General features: G+C 41.3%; 1 protein-coding gene across 5 annotated transcripts in view; it reads left to right on the forward strand.

Annotated features, from left to right (window-relative positions):
- Positions 1-643: 643 nt before the first annotated feature.
- The window catches only part of esrrga (estrogen-related receptor gamma a), an 84,893-nt gene continuing 63,420 nt past the window's right edge, over positions 644-22,116 (forward strand). For 4 of the 5 annotated variants that reach the window (XM_058088711.2, XM_058088713.2, XM_058088712.2 and 1 more), the window contains exons 1-2: positions 644-1,007; positions 9,333-9,491. In XM_058088711.2, the coding sequence (XP_057944694.1) occupies positions 952-1,007; positions 9,333-9,491 (215 nt within the window). In that variant the 5' untranslated portion in view covers positions 644-951. Of the gene's footprint in view, positions 1,012-9,332; positions 9,492-22,116 lie in introns of all 5 variants that reach the window. The other variant, XM_058088715.2, reaches the window with a different exon arrangement.

A 22,116-nucleotide genomic window follows, 5' to 3' on the forward strand; every position in this document is an offset into this window, starting at 1 on the left:
TTGGAATCTTGAGTTAAAGATCCAGTCAATTTTTGCCCTCATATGTAGTAATTTTCATACGTTCTCCTCAGATGCTCTTTTTCTCTCATCCCAATTCTGTCGGAAAGTCCCCATTTGCAAAAAAAAAAAAATTTATGGAATTATGGAATACCGCCACTCACAATGTAGGCTGCAAGGGCAAGGTGGCAAGCTAGGAGATAAAACTCAAAAAGCATACACATGCATATCATTCTGTAACAACGGGCCTCGGAATTGCCTTAATCCTGTTTTTTACAGCCTACTCCTTTTTGATTGTGTCCTTCCTTCACTTCAGTTCATCTCTAAATAAGATGTTTGTTCCAAATACTTCACACCTCTTCCTGAAATCTTTCCCTCACCTGTCTCTTCCTCCTCTCTCTTCCCTTGCATCTCTCTTTGTCTGGTCCCTCCCTCTCCACCTGCTCTCCTTCCTCGCTCCGCTCGCCGCCCTCCCCTCCTGTCCCCGCCCCTGTCCCCACCCCTCCCCGCAACCATTGGCCGAGGGTCCACCAATGGCGGCCGCTCCGGCAGCCATGAGGGACTACATATGCAAAAAAAAAAAAACCTCTCCTGCTTAATATTCATGAGTTGCATTTGAGTCTTTAAGTCGTTGATTAGGACAGCGGCACAGCTTTCTGTCCCAACTGCCTGCCTGACTGGCTGACTTTGTGTGTGTCTGTCGCACCCCCCTCTCTCTCACTGGCCATACACACACACACACACTTTCTCACATCCACGCTGAGCAGATCAGTGCAGGCAGGCAGTGCTCAAGCCCGCTAAATTGTATTGCTCCCTCCAAGTGGAAGCAAGGACCAAGAGACCGGAGAAAGAAGAGGACACATATTGAAACTTTTCAAGATTTTTTTTTTCCACAAAACTGTCTGTTTTTTTTTCTCTGGAGGAGGTTGACATGACAATGAGCCGTTATCGCCGATGGATTTGGTAGGACACCCGCTCTCCGAGTGTTTTTTAATGCACTCTGAACAAGAGTAGGTAAATTTTACCTTTTATTCTAATTGCTCATTGTGTTCCATCGGGTGTGGGAGTGTGCATGGTGTGCAGGTCAAGGTTGTTTCCGCTGTCATGTAGCGTATGTGTGTCTGTGTTTGTGTTGGGAGCAGCAGTGTCAGGACAATGTGGACATCACACCTGAGACATTTCCACGCATACAAGTTTTTTCACTCGGTCTGCTCGTTCATCCAAGCAGAGCATCAACAAGGTAGAAGGGGCGCCGAGGTTACACGCCTCACACTTACACACAAGTGGGGGGGGTACGAGGGCCCGTAAGTGAGGGGGGACAAGGGCCCATAAGTGAGAGGATGAAAAGAGGGGAAGTGCGCTCTTAAATGCCAGAGGAGGTAGAATTTCAGACGGCCGACTCAGCGTGTGGCCCTGCACAGGAATTAGACACACACACACACACTTTGACACCAACAAGCTAAATGACTTACTGCTCATTTTAAGTCAATGTAATGGAGACCGAGAAGTTAAAGAAACATAGATTTTCATGCAGATGCGGTCTAAGGTTGTTACTGGCAGATTTGGAGTGATGGGTGTGATGCATGAGGTGTGTCTGCATGCAATCACTATGACCATCGGAAAGAAAATATCTCCCAATGCTGTGCACACAACAAGTGTTTTTTTTTTGTTTTTTTTAGTATAAAGCTAAAATCCAGAATCACACCCTCTATTTAAATGTCTTTACAACAGGAAGTTCACTGCTTAGAAGTGCTGAGAAGAAAAAAAAAAAAAAAACGGAGGCCAATGTTGCATTTACTGACCTGCATCTGAGGATGTGTTTAAATGAAAACAGAAAGACTGAGAAAGTTGATGAACATACACTTTATTGATCATTCCCTTTTTATAACCCTTTTTCTGGATTGTTAGAAAATATTCTTTATAGATTGAATGTCATTAATTGATTTGTGTGTGTGTGTGTGTAAAGATTTGAAGAATAATTTCAATGTCATAAATTAACGCAAGAACATTTATATTAAAAAAAAACTAAACAAAAAAAAGGCAGTGTGAGTCCGTGTGCTGATGTTTTAGATGCAAACCAGTGTGACTAGTTTGGAAAGCGGCCACAGTAAAATTGAACTTTCAGCACTTTCCTTCAGCTTTCACTCAATAGATGGGTGAAGAATGGTGCAAATAAGTTGCATTTTGTTGTTGTACATTTTACAACAGATGCATTGTGTAAAACAGGACAACTTTGGAGCTTTTTAGTAATTTCAACACTGTTTGTCTTATCATCCATCCATCCATCCATCCATCCATCCATGCTCTTCCCCCGCTTCGGTGGATTCCCCTGCGATGCTCTCAGGCACTCCTTTCTAACACTAATTAAAGTTACCAATCATAATGATGATGATACTGATATTAATAAAAATAATAATAACATCAACAAGTCCCGCTTAAGCTATTAACATAATTACACTCCCCTTTTGCCATCGTATACATACTATTAGCATATCATTAAAGTATATTGTCCTAGGTGACTTTGAGGAATTTGTTGTTGTTTTACGTTGTCGGTATGCGTTTATACTCAAAGACTCACGGCGGCCGTGCATGCAAAACGTGAATTCCATGTTCACATAGTACAAGATAACAGGAAGACTAAATTATTTTCTCTTAGGATTTGCAATGGATGCTTCACTCAACGAAGATTTCTTTAGTGAATTCATCCCACCGATTAAGGATCACGCCATCAAACGGTGAGACGCTACAGATAGCACTGTAGTTGTCATCTTTTAGCACTATTTCTGAATTATTATGAATGAACATGACGGAAATAATGAGAATTTTTGTCACCAAGAGTTCCATTTAAAATCATATCAGTGTAGAATCTTTGAAATATAAAATATTTGCTTGTGATAAAAAAGTGTGATGTATTGATTTTTTAACTTAAATACACAGACATACATTCTATTTCTATGGCTTGTTTTACCTTTTTTTCTTTTTTATTTCCGATCAATTCCTAATTCCACAAGGAAAAGCCAGTACTAGGGAGAGAGACAGAGAGATGAAGCTGAGTGGTAGGAGGGGAAGGAGGGGAGAAGAGGAGGTGGGGGTCGACCAAAGAGAGATTGCGTAAATTAAAATCCTTTTAATCTCCTTATAAAATCATTTACTTAATTCATCTGTCAGGGCATGTCAATATGTGCCATGCTGATTTGTAGCTTGTGTGCTTCTGTTTGTGTACGTGCATGTGTGTTTGTGTGTGTGTGTGTTTCTGTGTGTGACCTGCACGGCTGGCCTCTGAGGTGTCCCTCTTTTTGTGTGTCCGTTTGCCTGTCCCTGTGTCCCGATGGCATTTGTTATCTGTCAGGTTTGTCCTCGCCTAAACTCACTCACACACACACAAACACACATATACAGACACACACATACATACAAGCGACGGGCCTGGCTCCTGTGTGAAGGGTCCGAGCATTCCGGCAGTAATTTAGTCCTGTAAAAAGGGAGGGAGGGCGGGAGGGAGGGCGGGTGAGAGGGATGCAAAAGAGTGAGACAGAGAGGAATAGGTGGGAAGGAGGAAGACAAGGGTGGGGGTGGCTGCTTTTGTCTGACACCCCTGCTCTTAGTGGTCTGCGGGACGCATGAGCGCACACACACACATACACACATACACACACTCGAACATGCTCTGCAGCTTTTTTCATCTTATAAAAGTCACACATTGTCTTCAGTGACATGTTATGTGAATTTGACTGATTTCCAGTCAATCAATCAGTCTGCGTGTGTGTGTGTGTGTGTGTGTGTGTGTCATGGGTCAATGGCGGCCTTGATGTGTTGAAAGAGCAGTACGAGGGGACCATACCAGCTGTGACACATACTCACCGCATTTGGCCGCCACACCGCAGCCAAGCCAAATGTGTGTGTGTGTGTGTGTGTGTGTGTGATTGAATGCCAAAGAGATGATTGAAAGAACACAGAGAGAGAGAGAGAGAGATAGTAAAGAGAGGGGCAATCCTGCTCATCCCACCCCCTTCTTGTATCCCACTCCCCTTCTTTTCTGTTTCACATCTGCCCCATTCTGCAGCCACCACTCATGTAGGGGATCCATACATCAGAGTGCATTCATTATTATCACATGCTATCAAATCATTTATGGTTCCGCTGCTTACCAACACGTATTGACCCCATTTCAGATGTGGCGCATTCAAGTCATGTGGGAGAAAAGAGGTTTTTCGCCGTGAGAGTGGTCAATTTCAAAATGGAATCCTATGTATTTATAGTTATATATATTGTATTTATAGTTATATATATTTCCAGCAGATAGGACGACGCTAAAACTAAAACAACGTTAGCCAGGATTGCGTCACTATTCTGCAAGAAACAGCGCTGAGATTTCTGAGGCATGACAAGTACTGTACATGTCACAGCAGACATAGGCGCTGACATCCTAATTCATTGGAAATAGTTACGGGAATATCCCGCTTTAGCGGAGAGTCCATGGAAGAGGAGTAAATGCTTGTTACGGATTTCGACGAGAAACTTTCCCTTTTCGATTTTGTTGATATAACACAAATATATTCCTTTTTTCTTTGGCAGCTACGCACAAAAATTTGTCGGAAGGACATGCAAGACCGAGGCCCGCTGCCCCGAAACCCCACACTCAGCAATGTGTCGTTGGTGTTTTAGCGCCCCATCATTGGTTCATTCTTAGTAGACACTTCTTCACTTTATAGTTCAAATTTGACGCCGTATTTAAAAAAAAATCAAGCCATCAGTGTGTGTGTGTGTGTGTGTGTGTGTATCATGTAGTGCTCAAGGCTTCTAACAGTGGCCCTAATGGGAGGAGACAGCATAGACTGGCCCACAATAGAACAAATTTAGATGGAGAAGTGGCGTGCATGTGTGTGTGTGTGTGATTGTGTGTGTGACAGCAGAAAAGAAAAGGAAGGTCCCGCTTTTTTGGCCCCACCTCATATGATTCAGTTGTTAGGCTTTGTGCGTAAAAAGAAAGGTGTAGTGCAAAGGGGCGGAGAGCCAAAGAAATGGATGACCATGCCACCTGCAGACTGACAGTGAAATATTCCTCCACTCATCCTCCCATCATGCTTCATGTGGCAGACCACGCCACATATGCAGGTCTCTTTCTTCTCTCGCTCACGTTGCATCTTATATTAGACCTTTCCTCACTTCTATGGAAAACGCATGGGACGTGACGCGCTGGGCAGCAGCACACATTTTTTTTAACAAAATATATATTTTTTTCAATTTAGGCTGCATTTTCATGTGCTGGATTAAAAGGTTTTGGGCACATTATTTTACACAAATTTGCTTGAAATAAGTTGAAAAGTGCATTTTAGGTGTGATTATAAATGATGCAGATTAAACATCACAGATTAATTAAGTGTAATTTTGCCGCTTGCCACAAAGTCATCTTTTTTTTGCATCAGATGTCCGAGGCATGCTTGCGAAAATATATTGCAGTATATTTAAAAGAAGTGCGGCCTTCATAGACGATGAACTGGGTTTTAAATATTACTATATAATGAGAAACTGAAATATCAGAACGACGGAACAAGGTTTTTCTAGCAACAGAAAATAAAAAGAAAATGTCACTTCTTTTTGCATATCCTATGGATGAATTATCAGCTCCCTTTTAGGTCTATTTGCTTAAATCTCTGTCAAAATAATAATGATAAGACGATAGTTAACACTTTGTGCCCTCAGGAGGTCTGCGCCTCAGCGTAGGCAATCCTCACTTTTGTTTTTCTTCTTCACAGAGGACAATTTATCTCCGCTTTATCCCGTTCTTCCCCCACCATTTACCTCCCAACACGCTCTCCCCTTATCCCTACCTCCCTCCGTCCTCACGCTGCAGGCCCCTCCCGTGCGGAGCTGTCACCTTTCTGCACCCGCTCAGTCCCTATTAAGAACGACAGCCCATCTGCCGCCTGCCCCGCTAACAGCTCCCGTTGCTAACGCTAACGTGTACACACACCCGCTCACACACACACACACACATACACACACATACACACATGCCTACAGCATACTGCATCTAGACCCATCTGCCCTGATGCAGACATGAGACCAACACACACATCTGTATAGGAATATGTTCTTTATCACCACATTTCAGCATCGTACATAAGGATTTGTTTAGAGCTGGCGCGATAACAGCGGATGGATTATTTTGCAGGTTGGAGCGTATACGTAAAACACTGCAGTGACGCACTTTCAGAAAACACCGCCTCAACACACACCGCTCAAAGTCAGGGCATTAGGGTTAGCGCTTGTTTAATTACAGGCCTCAGCGGGAAAAGAAACTCAGAAAAGTTATTAGCGATGTGATTTTTGGGGGGGGGCGGGGGGATTGAACTCCCTAAAATACACATTCCCCCGAACATGCAACATTTTAGTTTTGCACTAATTACAGTTTTGTATCAACTCCCTACACTCCTGTAACATGCAAGACGATTGTTATCCTCCAACATTTTTATGAACCCCCCCCAAAAATCAATTTTCTTGTCATTACAGTGTATTCTGTATGAATGCATCAAACCCTCCCTCTTTTTATGGCACATTACATTTAAAAAAGTCAACATTTAGAAGAGACACCCCCACAACCTCCCCACGTATTACAATGCATTGCTTTGTGCATTAGCTCACTAAACTACTCTAGCGATGTAGAACTTTTGCTATTATATACAATATACCGTTATTATTTCCCATATAACATGTCAGTTTTGATGGAAGTGTATTGTTTCTTTTCTTGTATGAACTTCCTAAACTCCGCCAACATGCACAGGTAGCGTATTAGACTCTTTTATCTTACGTTCATATTATTTTCAGCTAAAAACACCCAACTTTTAACTTTTTAACCCCCACTAATTGCAGTTAATTATTTTTTTTAGTATGTACTCCCTAAATCCTCCCTACAAGCACATGCAGAGCTAAGGCTATTAGGCTCCTTTATCTTTTTATGGCACATTATTTTCCCATAAATTATGTAAACATCCAAATTTTAAAGTAATTAAAATTAAAATATATTCTATGCCTTTTTTTATTGGGTACATTGGTAGGAAATATTGATACAGGATGGACATTTTCCTGAATGAAATGTTTAAACCTTAAATAAGTTTGACTGGTTTCCAATAAATAGCATTTAGGGATTGACATTGAAAGATTTACTATGTTCAATATCAGGGTTTAATGTTGTAATGGGGTTTTTTTTTGGATTGTCTTGATGACATCACGCTGTCTAGCATGTGTGTGTGTGTGTGTGTGTGTGTGTGTCCATGTGCTGTGCATGGTGGCATTTGTTTCCTTCAGGGGTAGGTGCCTTTTGCATTAGTAAGAATGGCAACTGTCTCATCAATCACTACATCCCCATGTCTCTCTCTCTCGCACACACACACACACACACACTGCCATGGTCACTCTAGTCACAGATGGGCCAGCAACACATGAGCAAGTCACCACGCAACACACACACACACACACACACACACACATGCATACAGTCTAGGCTGGAATAGCTGTGTACAATTACTGTTCACGTTCACAATGTGGGAGATGATCATCTTTATATTAATAATTTATTAGACTACATCTGAAATTAAATACATTTGATATTAATAAGCCACAGTTTACAACAAAAAGTACAAATGATTGGTCAACCATCCGCATAATGCCGGATGTCCCTTCATCAGCGATGACGCCATGACGGGAAAAATGTACTATGAAGTGTTCTCTGTCTATATCGTATCGTGACACGGCAAGCAAAGCCAATAAGAGTGTGTGCGGCTAGCTAGATATCGATTGGTCCGATTCAACAGAGTGGAACTAAAACCAACAAATTACACAGCCCGACCCCTCCACCTCCCCTCACATGGAAAGAGAAAGAGGAGGGTAGTGTTAGCAGTCACAACATACTGGAATGCTATTATAATATTTATTTATTTGCGTGTACAAACCACTGTATGAGTTGCTGGCACTAGCATTATGCAATCATCTGATTCTCAAAAAAAAAAAAAAAACAGCTCCTCATTCCCTACCGTATGCATGGCAATCTTCACCATATTTCCTGCTCTGTTTGTTTGTTTTCCTTTTCTTTTCTGTCAGAAACTTTGGTAATGCTAATCCGCCGGCGTCCCTGTGTACTTCTTCTCCTTGGTTGTCCATGCATGAATAACATGCATGCAGGCCATGCACGAAGACACTGATACAGAAAGCCCCTCTACCCCACTATTTGACATGCACAGAGCTAATTAGACACATTAGAATGTAAAATAAATATGTTTACTACTGTGATGCATCATATTGACAGCTGTCGGCAGTTTGACATCACTGCAAACCAAAATAATACACATCAGTATTACACAACTACTGTACTCTTTGTATTGTATTAAATTGTGCATGTGTGTGTAAAAAACGTTTTCCACCAAGGGCCGCATACTGAAAATCAAACGATGTGGGGGACCACTTTTTATATTTTTAATGTATTTTTTTTATTTTCTTTGTTGTATTATTGGTAATTTTGTATTTCTTTTTTTTCTTTCAACAATGTGCTATATGTCTAAAAAAAAAAAAACAAGTTGTGGACACCCCTGGTATAAACTGTTGTACATAAGTTGGTGACACCTCCTGCTGCTTACTTCACACCGTCTTCACACTAAATGTACAATTAATATTAGCATATACAATATTTATACATGCATTTATTCATTCCATTTCTACGCCACCTCATCCTCATTAGTGTCCTCATTTGTGTGCAATTGAACACATTATTAGTGAAGTAACAAGTTTCACTTTGAAGTTTGTATTTTCACTATTGTCAACCATAACCATTTTCATAACCTGTCACTTTTGATCAATTAATGTTGTTGTTTTTTTTTTTTTTTTGCAATAGAGAATTTAGGTTGCATTGACTGCAGTGACCTTATCAATCCAGTGACAACCTCTCTCTCCCGACACCATGGTGCCTTTGATTTGACACACAGTGTGCCCTCCAGGGCTTTCTGCTTTTTGTCCCCCCCATCCGATGGCCTTATTCACTGGAATGGGTGTGTGCATGCACATCTTAAAATGTTATAGGACCTAAGCGTCCTGTTAATGTTGATTCCTGTTAGTGCCGACAAATAAAACAACAGTCACATACATGACTTTTAAGTTATATGGTGTATGTGTGTGTGTGAATATGGATCAGGGTCTATCATTAATAACATTTGTTCATGTATTGTTTACTCAGTTTTGCCATGCTCTTTTTCTTCTATCTTTTGAGTCATAATTACCAAGTTAAATGTTTTTATCTTCTTCCCCTTGTTGGACTTGCTAATCAGTATTTTCACTCCTTCCAGAATGAACTTATCGAAGGGTCCACTGGTGAACAGCAGCACTGACGACAGCTCCAAGTCAACGTACGGTAAATGCGGCGCTGGCGCCTGGAGGATGCACCAGAGCTACGAGCCGCTGGAGGCCAACCACATGAGAGACCCCCATGCCCTCTACAACCCAAGGTAAAAACACCAAAATACTTTAGGTTTCATTTAGATTTCAGCAAAAGTCTTTTTCAATTGAATGGGCTTTTTTTTGATGGCAGTCATTTTCAATACATTTCAATAAAAAGGTGATGCATGAGCCATAGAGGAGCCCATTTGTTTTTGTTAAGGATCTGCATATACAGTCAGGAAAAAAAAGCTTCTGCAGCCAAACGTGTGACATTTACTAGCTTTCTCACACAGCTCAACTATAAAAATTGCAGGGGATTGACAAGCACATGTCTATACAATTTGAGCAAGATCGGTTGAAAAACATGGCTGCCATCAAGCAAAACATTACAGGTACACAGTAGAAACACAGGCTATGTCCCTACAACTAATTGTCCGTAAGTGATTGAGCATTTCTCTATTGATTATAAAGCTTTGATATTCTGTATTACTAGTTATTTTTGGGAGATCCACACATGCTATTTAAATAGTTATAATAATGAGTACAGTAATCCCTCATTTATCATAGTTAATAGTTCCAGACCCGACCGTAATAAATGAATTTCCACCAAGTAGGATCCCTTATTTATCAATCGAGTATTTTTGTAGTTAGACCATTTACTCAGGTGTTACCTGATTACCTGAAAATTAGGCATTGTGCTGGTGTGTGTTACTGTAAATGTGTTCTCGTGATGAGATCAGGGAGTCCAGGAATGGCCGTCAGGGGTTCAGAGTTGAGTGTTAATTTGGTGTGGATTTCAGCCACAACAGTAGCCGCTGTCAGGGATTATTGTGCCTGTTGTGAGATCATTCAAAGCTGCAATAAGAAGCCTGTTCCGGCCAGCAAATGTGGTGACGTTTTCACCCAGCAGTACAGTAACGTTACTGACACCTAGTGACCTGTGTAGGGTACTACATGTCTTCACAATGTCTTTGAATGCCACTTATGATTGCCTTATATTATTTATACTTGTAAATGTTTAATTAAGGCAAAATTTTGCTTCAACATAATAATGATTTATTAATTCATATATTTTTGAAAAAACATGAAAATTTGAAGTGGCGAGAGATTATTGTAGAGAGCAGTGGTCAGCAACCCGCCGCTCCTCAGCCTCTTTGTTGCAGCTCCCATCGCTGAGCAAAGTGATTTTTTTAACACCACGTAGAAAAAATGTGCAGTTTCAAAAAGAATATAAAATATCCAACTCACCGCAAGTCTGTGAATGCATCTGGACTGTTCTGACTGCTGATTGGATGAGCGAGATAAGATGAGATAAGATGTGTCTTTATTAGTCCCACTAATTCCAGGTTTACGGAAGCAAAAGTACAAGAGCACACACCATAGCAGAGTATAAAGGTAAACAAGAGCATAGAAAGTACAAAATAAAGGTCACAGCAAGGGGAGGGGGGGGGGGGGGGTAGGCTGGTGTGTGGAGTGAATCTCACTGGAGAGAAAAAGTATAAAGTATGTTACTGTGCAGTAAAATAAAACTATGTCATTAACGAGAGCATAACAACAAGTTCTATAACTTGTTGTTATGTGTTTGGAGAACATGACCCGCTAATTGGCGAGGTGTTGACTGGCCATTGACTGCTTGTGAGGCAGGGCGGACCTCTCGGCAGCAACCGTAGAAATATACGTGCTTCCACTATACGTCCACAGTCCCTACATTTGTAGCTAGTTGCTTTTGGGAAAATAAGTCACCAAGTACCATATTTTCCGCAATTGCCTCAAAAATTGACAAGGTGCCTGATAATCTGGTGCACCATATGCGTGTGCACATTGTGTGTGCTACTTTGGTACGCACTCCGCCTGAGTGTTGGAACATCTCCCACTGACACAGGGACGTGAAAACGTACGCTGGGAGCAATAAACCAATCAGAGAACACGATGCAATACGTACAGTATGTAGCCTAACGTCCGCTACGTCTCCATGGCTGCAAAACAACATTGCGCCTATCTTTCAATAGGACTATCCATCTTTTTTCTATGCCACTTATCTTCGGGCAAGAGGCGGGGTACACTTTGGGGTACACCCTGGGGTACACCTTGGACTGGTTGCCAGCCAATTGCAGCAATAGAACTGTCAGGCGTAACGCTACTGAGCAAACAACACTGATATGGAGAAATGTGAAATCTGATTAGCTTTTTTATGGAAAAGTTGGCTACGTTTTCTTTTCATTTTGGGTTATTTTTTTTATTTTTTTTACTGGAAGAGAAGGCAAAATGTCTGGTTACCAACCCTTGGTATATAGACGAAGAGGTAGCTAAATCAACATCAACCACGTGAAAAATGTCCCCCGTCTGAGTGTAGTTCCAAACATGTCAAACTGGGGGCTTCCATATTTAGAATGACAACTGTAAATACGCTGTGTGTTTCATGTCTAAACAAACAGCCAGCACATTCCTCTTCCGCCCTGGCGTCTTTTAATCATTTTCAGTTTGTCTGGAGAAGGCACACAGTTGTCATTGTGAGTATGCCATTTGTTCCTAATTAGCAGTATATGGTGTTGTATGCAAACGCAGGAGGCAAGACAAGGCAAGTTTATTTATAGAGCACAATTTGTAGACAAGGTCATTGGAAGAGGTTTTTGCAGTGTTTTGGGTAAAATCACATAATAAAATGTAAAAAATTTTTTACATCATTATAGAAAATTCCATAAATCATTGCATAAAACATTTAAATTGCCAAGTACAGATCCAGGCGTTTTCAACCTGGGTTTGAACATTTCCAAATTTGAGGTTTGTCACACACCTTTTGGAAAACTGAAACAGCACCATGTATTTATGCTTACATTTCTTGTGTTTGATTTCATCTTGTTGTTGCATTCTAAAAAAAAGTATCAGTGGCTACCATAATAGCTAACCTGTTAGTTATTATGTTACAACCCGTCGCCACGCTATCGATGGGTGTGTTGTTGTTGTTGGGCTTTCTGCAAAGCCTTTTTTTATTTTGTGTGATTGTGTGTGTGTGTATGTGTGTTTGTGTGTAGACTAGGAAGTCTTAGTCATAGGATTGTCGGGTTAGTCTGGGTCAAGCCAATTAGAAGTCTGGCAAACCTTTCTCACGCAGACCCTCAGCCAATCACTAAAGGGTGCGTTACCAGCACTGTGTGTGTGTGTGTGTGTGTGTGTGTGTGATGGCAGACAGTGAAGTCTAGTGATGAGAGGAGTAACGTTTGTCACCCTGTTCAATTCATTAGGTACACAATAAGGTAGACAATAATGCTCATGTTTGATTGACACCCTCAGAAAGGTACAGTATTCACACAATAATATTTTTGTTGGCTGCACGGCGGTTGAGTGGTTAGCACGCACGGCTCACAGCTAAGAGACCCGAGTTCAATTCCACATTCGGTTTGCATGTTCTCCCCATGCATGCATGGGTTTTCTCCCGGTACTCCGGTTTCTTCCCACATTCCAAAAACATGCTAGGTTAATTGGCGACTCCAAATTGTCCATAGGTATGAATGTGAGTGTGAATGGTTGTTTGTCTATATGTGTCCTGTGATTGGCTGGCGCCTATTCCAGAGTGTACCCCGCCTCTCGCCCGAAGACAGCTAGGATAGGCTCCAGCACCGCCGTGACCCTTGTGACGATAAGCGGTAGAAAATGAATGAATATTTTTGTTATTGCGGTTGTAGTTTGCAGCGGTGTAGAACTGCACTGTACAGTAAAGTGCAGTTCTAAACTTCAAGTATAAATATGAAATTGATGAGAAAAAAACAACATTTCTATGTCCAAGCATCCTAACATGAACGTCACAATTAATGTGACCGTTTTCCACATTCACACCCCAGCAGCAGAAGGCGAGCATCGCATCACATGAGCGCTCCTGCCAGTGTGAGCGACCTCCGACTGTGTTGATGAGATTTGTTTACAGTTTACTTCACACACTCACATGCATATACTTGTACTTGCGGCGTCTCGGGGTCCATGCAAAATAATAATACATCATAACATTAAGCATTTCTAAATCCTTAATTATTATTATTATTAAAGCTACATTAAGCTATATTATCCAGCTATATTAACATGTTTCCACTGTGTGCTATAAAGTTTGAAGGTAATTCCAGGGATATGTTTAATTTGTGTTTGGAGTTGTGTGGGTTTTCATTGGACGGCAACAATATTATTCCCCATTTTATTTAGGCCATCAAACCATGGGAATGTGATTAATGTCAGCCAGCCACGCACCCCTGGCACACACACACACACACACACACACACTTTGCTGTAAACTGAGCCCAATGTAATCATAATGATAAAGCAGATTGCCTTAACACACAGATGGGCCTCACAACAGCTCTGTGTGTGTGTGTGTGTGTGTGTGTGTGTGGACAACGCTGATTGGATTGCAGATTTATAGAAGAGGATTACTGGCGGAGCAGAGAGAGAGCGAGAGGGAGAAAGAGAGAGACAGACTTTCAGACACTCACCTCTCATTAACTTCCACCCCCCGCCCCCCGTCACCGCTGCCCGCCTTACACACACCTACACACAAACATGGCCACACATAAACATACACAACGGAGGTCACATGTCAATGCATACCACCCCCCCCCCCCCCTCCACATAAAAATTGTAGACCACAGACAACAGACATGGCGGCAGCGCTATAGTGGACACTCCAAAGCAATGTGATTATGACCGGATGTGAATTAGATTCCTTAACAGATGGTACAGACACCAAGCTCTAAGGTGCATCAGATGAGGGAGGGGGGTCGGGGGGGTGGGTGAAAGCGGCAAGATGAGGAGGAATGTCAGCAGCATATGACCATCATCATAGAATATGCAGCAGCCTAATTCATTCATTCATTCATTCATTTTCTACCGCTTTTTCTCACAAGGGTCCTCACAGGGGGTGCTGGAGCCTATCCCAGCTGTCTTTGGGCGAGAGGCGGGGGTACACCCTGGACTGGTCGCCAGCCAATCACTGGGCACATATAGACAAACAACCATTCACACTCACATTCATACCTATGGACAATTTGGAGTCCACACAGAGATGGCCGATTGTGGAAGCAGCCTAATTATTTATCTTAATTTTTTCTTCATACAAATGTGACCCTAATCCCATGCTCTTAATCTCCATTCACAATTATTACGTCTTTACTCATCGGGTGGACCCCACCTCTCACCCAAAGTTATCTGGGATAGGCTTAAGCTCAACCTTAACCCTGAACAGAATAAGTGGTAGAAAATAGAGTAATGATTTCCGTGCAGGACAGTTTGTTGAATGTAAAATGTAAACAGGCTAAAAAAAGGGAGGCTATTTAGGTCAGATTGTGAAGTTTAGTGATGTGTGCATTGTTGTGCATCCTCCTCCGGCCGTCGCTCACAGTGATGGATAGGTGTAAATCATGGCAATCCTGACATGACAGCCCAATTTCCTCAAATCTGATCTGCTTAAAGAATTCACCTCACTTGTGTCTCCTCACTTCCATTTCTACTTATCCTCTTTTTGCACTCTTCCCCCCTCGTCATTCCTTCAATGTACTCCCATTTTACTGCACACACTCCTTTTTTTTTTTTTTTTTTTTTACAGCTTCTCTCTCACACATTCCCTCCTTGTCGCTTCTTCACATCCTTCCCTTCTCACATTTGAACGCCCTGTCATATTTACTCGAGTGGAAATCCTCTTTCACCATCTGCTTAATAAAAAAAAAGTGTTTTTAATCCGATTCGGGATAGTTTTTTTTTATGTACTTATTTTTATTATACCCGTGCGTAATAGCATCTGTTTGCAGCAACTTAACCGGGTTTCTAGTGTGAGGTAGCGGGGAGGATGCCACCACAAATACTTGATGATAATATATATATATATATATATATATATATATATATATATATATATATATACATATTAGGGGTATATTGTGTCTCCACAACACAAAATAGTTTGCTGAGTGAGTGATTGAAACCGCTGCACCCATTTCATCGTTGTTTGTGCGAATCAAACATTTGTTTTTAAACAATTCTATCGTCCGATTGTGCAGCCTGGCGTTCAAGAGCATATCAAGCTAACTGCTGATTTAGCAGAGCGACAAACACGGTCGGCGTGACCCGTTTAATGGCTGTATTTTTAAAATGGTTCTATCATAGAAGTTTATATTACAGCCAAACATGTTGCGGAAAGACATAGAGTTAAGAGAACCTTTTTTTGTTTCTTTTTTCCTCTTTTATGGTGCTTTTATGTTACTTTTTTGATATCCACCCAAGTGGAAATGCAGTTTTGAATTGGGTTTGTAATCCCATTGAGTTGAATTGAAACATTGATAATTATGCCTCAATGTTTATTGGATTCTATTGATACTTCAAGTACTCTTATGAACTGGAACTTTGGATATTCCTCCTCCTCTTCTTGAGGTTGTCAGCACTGTTCTGTTACAGTCGAGAATCACTACTGTGAAAACAGCTGATAAAGAAGACAGAAGGAAAAGGGTTTCGAACGTGTGTGTGTGTTGTAGTGACGAAGATAGCAGCAGACGGCAACACATTTATCAGCAAGTGCTCACCAGAAAAATGACCAAATCATTAAGATTCTCATCTGACAGTGTTTGCCGTGCACTCGCCTTACCGCTTGAACCCCGGACATGCTCGTGTCTTGTCCACGTAGTACTGTCACTTCTATCACCTTTTACTACACCCTGATATCTGAATCTGGCTTCACAGTAGGGGGGGGAGGAGTTTTGACATCTGCACCGTGTGACGACAAATACGACAAAAACACTCGACATTCTGCAGTCGCCGAGCTGCTGTTTGGAAAAGCTCATAATTCCTAATCAATAACGTTTGGCTGAGCTTGCCCTGCATGTGTACGCACAACAACCCACCCACCCACCCACAGCAGCTCATCCATTCACTGGAGGAGAGAGAATGTTGGTGTGTAAACTTGACAAACCCCAGGATCCATCCTAATAGTCCCACTAGTGGGGCCTTGGAAGTCTTAGCTCTCATTACGTCACACTGTGGGCGACCTCGCATAGTGTATACCTATCGTGTTGTTTGTAACCATTGGGGTGTCTCTTTTGTCTCACCTATGGCCAAAAACTCATTTTATCCAAGTATTTTTTATCTCTTTTTTTGGATAATCTTTCCCTTTATCAGCGCCAGTGCTATGTTTTGTGTTTTTGATTGTGTTGTACCTAGCTTTATATTCACTATATGATATAAAAGATTAACCTCTCTTTGAGGGCAAAGAACGATATATAATTCATATTGGAGAATCACTGTCTAAATGTTCTGAACTCCTGCTTCGAAATAATGCCGAGCATGATGTATTCAATGTAGCTCATGTCATGTTGTACTTCTTGAGACTGAATAAACAGCGCCCCTGCTGTTTATAGCCCAGTAGTGCACTCCATTTTGAGTCAATGGATTCAAGACAACAATGAATCATCATCAATCCATTATTATGAAAGATTTTTAATTACATATTTTAATTGTGTTTTTGATCGGTTAAAACAGGAAACTTTCTTGCGTAGCAACACATGTAGGGATGCTGACAACTTTATGTTCATGTTTAACAGTGAAAAACAACTTGGGTTTTTGCTCTTTTTGTCAATTGTCTTCTGAAACAATGTCTGGAAATTTTCCTCTCATAATATTATGAGTGGATTCCCATAATATTAGAACTTTTCCAAACTGAAAATGTTATTTTGTTTCTCATATTATAACTTCAAAAAACTTTTTTATTTAATATTTCAATGCTATGCTACTTATAACGTTACAAGTTTAGTCTTGTAATATTGCAACATTTTTTGTTAGTAAATTACTTTTTTCCCTCCTAATATTTCTGCTGTCGTTTTTGTAATATTGATTTTTTATCTTAAATTTTCTTATTATAACTTTGACTTGATTGCCATAATATTTTGACTTTATTCTTGTTACATCATAATTATAATTTTTTCCCAACCTAACGTTCTAAAAATAAAAATTTTCTACATCGTTTTGTATGTTTTCTATAATATTGTTAATAATATAATATAATAATATAAAATAATATGCTCCTAAAATGACATTATTTTTCCACATAATGTTACTCGTGATTTTTTTTTTGATATTGCAACTTTTTTTGTTTTAATATTTTGACTTCATTCTCGTAAAAATGTCTGCTCTTTTAGTTCCTTTTTTATTTTTAGACTATGCTGCAGGCCAATTCAAAAGTGGCCCCCGGGCCACACTTTGGACACACCTAATATCGCTTATATCACCGTTCTCTTACTAGCCTGCAAAGGTTTGCTTTAAATTTGGAATAAAACTATCAATGCATTTTCGACTGCGAAGATTCTTATTTAGCACTGAGCCATTTCGGTGTCTGTACAAGTCAACAGCCCATTGGATAGAACATGTTGGCCATTATGACATCGATTGTATCTAATCAGGGGTTTACTCAGCAGCCAATGAAGAGAATTACAGGGTTCCTGCCCGTCTAACACTGTAACAATTGATCTGCTCCCTGGTGTGTGTGTGTTTTTTGTGTGAGATGTAGAAATGGTGACAAAAGAGCCAAAAGATGTTAGAAAGGGAGCTCAGTGGGAGGGAAAGTGCTTTGACTCAACTCTCGCTGTTGGATTTTGATTTTGCTCGGTTCACTTTTGTGTCAGGTAACAACTATAATCATCTACACACTGTGCGTTTCTCCATCTAAACAAAAGCTTCCACAGCACATTTTGTTTTTCTTTCAGACTAATGTCGCATTCAACACTGCTGACAAGTAAGAACTATCACACTTAAGCATTACCCCTGAAGATAAACAATCTTATTTGTCAGCATCAATCATTCATTCATTCATTTCCTAACGCTTACCTTCACTATTTAGCTTGACTGTGTCATTTAAAGGGACAGCTGTATTAGGAATGTTGCCTTAATAATGCTCCATTTGTTAATATCAATTTGTCCAATTTTTGGAATCTTGAAAATCAATGTGTTTTATAAAAAGTCATTTATTTATGGGATTTTGCAAAACATGTAATGTCTATTGTTCAAAATTATTTTTATTAAATGTTAGTTGGTAGCCCAAATTTGCTTTGTCTTTTTCATTCATTCATTAATTTTCTGCCGCTTTTCCTCACAAGGGTCGCGGGGGTGCTGGAGCCTATCCCAGCTGAGAGGCGGGGTACACCCTGGACTGGTCGCCAGCCAATCACAGGGCACATATAGACAAACAACCATTCACACTCACATTCATACCTATGGGCAATTTGGAGTCGCCAATTAACCTAGCATGTTTTTGGAATGTGGGAGGAAACCGGAGTACCCGGAGAAAACCCACGCATGCGCGGGAAGAACATGCAAACTCCACACAGAGATGGCCGAGGGTGAAGGGTGGAATTGAACCCTGGTCTCCTAGCTGTGAGGTCTGCGCGCTAACCACTCGACCGCTTTGTCTTTTTGATAATTAATAATTAAGCAGGATTTGTTTGTTCCAAAATCCCAACAAAAGGGTGTGTGTGGGGGGGGTTACGGTGATCTGTCAAAGGGGCATGAGAAGGAGGGAGTACATTCAATGCTAGTCCAGACCTGCCAACATGTACACATTTATTGTACTCAGCATACACAACTGGACTCAACTGTCACTCACTGCTCTCCATTTTGTTGTATTTGCCTGGTTTCTGTTTCGAGTTCCAATCAGTCTATCCCAGCTGTCTTCGGGCGAGAGGCGGGGTACACCCTGGACTGGTCGCCAGCCAATCACAGGGCACATATAGACAAACAACCATTCACACTCACATTCATACCTATGGACAATTTGGAGTCGCCAATTAACCTAGCATGTTTTTTAGAATGTGGGAGGAAGCCGGAGTACCGGGAGAAATAACCGAGGGTGGAATTGAGCTCAGGTTTCCTAGCTGAGAGGTCTGCGCGCTAGTCAGCATCAATCATTTTACCAAATACCTTCATGCTGAGAATATAGCAATTCAGCGGTTTCCATTCAGAACGTGACATTTGTAGTGGTTTATGTTGTCGTTCCATTGTGCCCAGGGAATGGGGTGACTCAATTTATCCAGGAATTTCGGATTTGAGTATCATTTTATTGTACTTGTCAGAAAATTGTCAGACAATTCCCAAATTATTGGGTGGCTGTGTGAGAAATTTCAAGTCAAATCCACTTATGAGGTCAAACATCATTTGCGGTGAATGTTTTGACACATTTTGAACCTTTTGTGTGAGGCGGGTCGGGAGTTAGAAGAGTTAGCTTACTGTCATTATTGTATTAACAATGTACGATCAAGACGGCTACCTCGCTAGCACAGAGAAAGGAGTGTGTTGTGTTGTGTTTATGCATGCAGCCCTGCAGACTTCAAGTATTGAACATGTCACAGCAACAACAAGGCCCAACAAAAAAGAAAGCAATTCAGTCTATTGATGACATGGTTGTATTCATTGGACTATGGAAATATAAAAGAACTTTCTCGGCTGCTCTCTCTTAGCCCGTTCTTTAATTCAATATATTTCCCATCCTTTTCCATTCCAAAGCATTGCCAGTATCATACAGATAGAATTGTGTAAGGTTTTTCTGCTTATTGGACTGTGTGTTCTTATCAGCATGGCGAGCACAATGCTGGGTGTGATGGAAAGGTATTAGCCAGCCACGCAGGCTACATTGTCAGCACTTCTAGCGTCTCTTCCTCTAATGCTTTCTTCAGCCTCTTTGGCTTTCTCCGCCTCCTCCTCCTTCTCCTCCTCCTCCTTCTCCTCTTCTTCGTATAGATTGGATTTTCTACTTATGTTTGTCAAATGCATTTGCTACAAGCGGCTTTCATCGACTTACCATTATGTTTAAACAAAAGGCTCACATGGAGAAATTTAAGAGGAAATTTATTGTTCTGACTTTGGTGTGAATGCTGAGTGACAAAGACCCCCCCCTCTCCCCCCCAATAGTATTGTATATCAACTTTTTGTTGTGATGTGATTATAACATCAGCATCTCACTCAAACAATTACAGGCTCCAAACTAAAAAAAAAAACATTCTCAGACATTTTTATTTCTAAGGTGTGAATGCCGAGTCCACCCTGGACTGGTTGCCAGTAATGAATGGTATCGGGGACATTTTTTTTCCGAGTATGTCCTCTTCATGGGCGGCACGGCGGTCGAGTGGTTAGCGCGCAGACCTCACAGCTAGGAGAACAGGGTTCAATTCCACCCTCGGCCATCTCTGTGTGGAGTTTGCATGTTCTCCCCGTGTATGCGTGGGTTTTCTCCGGGTACTCCGTTTTCCTCCCACATTCCAAAAACATGCTAGGTTAATTGGCGACTCGCCAGGTATGAATGTGAGTGTGAATGGTTGTTTGTCTACATGTGCCCTGTGATTGGCTGGCGACCAGTCCAGGGTGTACCCCGCCTCTCGCCCGAAGACAGCTGGGATAGGCTCCAGCACCCCCGCGACCCTCGTGAGCAAAAAGCGGTAGAAAATGAATGAATGAATGAATGAATGATTTCCTCTGTATGTTTCCATGCCTCAGAATTCAAGTTCAGTTGCTGAGGCAATTGCAAGTGTTGCTCTCAAGCCGGTTATTTAGTAACGTCTAAAACCTTTGATTTGGTCCAGGGACTTCCCTCCACTTCTGGGAGTGGATAAAAAACAGTTTGGAGTTGTTTTCGATCTCACTTTGTGTTTATGTCTCGCCATCTAGCAAAAAGCTGCAGTCCAAAGACTTCATATAATCAAAGAGTGCGCAGGGAAAAATAGAGCATGAGCGGCGCGGCGACAGAGTGAGCAGACTGAGCTCTAATACGATGATTGTACGTTTGTCCCTGCCAGTTGTCAGGCCGCTACATCAGGTTGGCCGCTCTAATGACAGCTTGTCACGGCACTGTGGACCACCTTCCCTAACAACACAAAGACCAAAACACGCCTCTCTGCTTGGATGCTTTCTTTTTTTTTCTGTCTCCAACATAATTCCACCTATTGCAGTCCCTTAAAGAAGCGAAGGATCCTGGCGAGACAAAAGAGGAAAACACAAAACGCAAAATACGATGGATTGCAAACAAGATAAGAAAGATGTCCGTGGGATCTTGGACACGGTCGCATACCGAAAAAATATACAAGCTGTCAGTCATCATTGAGAATCAGGTTACATTTGGTTGAAGAAGAAACACCAGGATAGACAAACGTCATTGTCACAGAGGTATTCATTTAGTGGTTGCAGTTTGTGGTTCACCATTCTCTCTTTTCTCTGCTTTAAAGAGTTTTTTTATGGTAACTGAAATAGAAAGTGGTTTGATGGCGCGCTCTGCAGGGGGAAAAAAATGTGCTGCGGCTTTGACTCCAACAGGGGGCACTGTCTCGGGAATTGATTCCCTCAACATTTTTCACCAGGAAGATTATTTGGGAAGACACGATGTTGTAAAACTGCACGTTTTCTTATGAGTGTGTCCATTATTTGCAGTATTTCACCGTTGGTCTTGAAATGTAGCCCCCACAAATAGCAGGGATCTGAAAGTGGGTTGTGGGGCCTTTTTTAGTGGGTTGCAGGTCTTTGCATTGGGGACAAAATATATATATATTATGAAAAGACATTATTCGCTTATTATTCACTTGTTACACTGCAGAGTGAGTGTATGCCATATTTGTGGGCGGTTATCAAACCTGAGTGGGAGAGGAAAGACATCAAGTGATGTTGTAGATATCTGCTGGAGAAGACACA

Source organism: Doryrhamphus excisus, linkage group LG13, assembly GCF_037039965.1.
Source record: "Doryrhamphus excisus strain RoL-2023G ecotype Guam linkage group LG13, RoL_Dexc_Guam_v1.1, whole genome shotgun sequence".
Classification (NCBI taxonomy): domain Eukaryota; kingdom Metazoa; phylum Chordata; class Actinopteri; order Syngnathiformes; family Syngnathidae; genus Doryrhamphus; species Doryrhamphus excisus.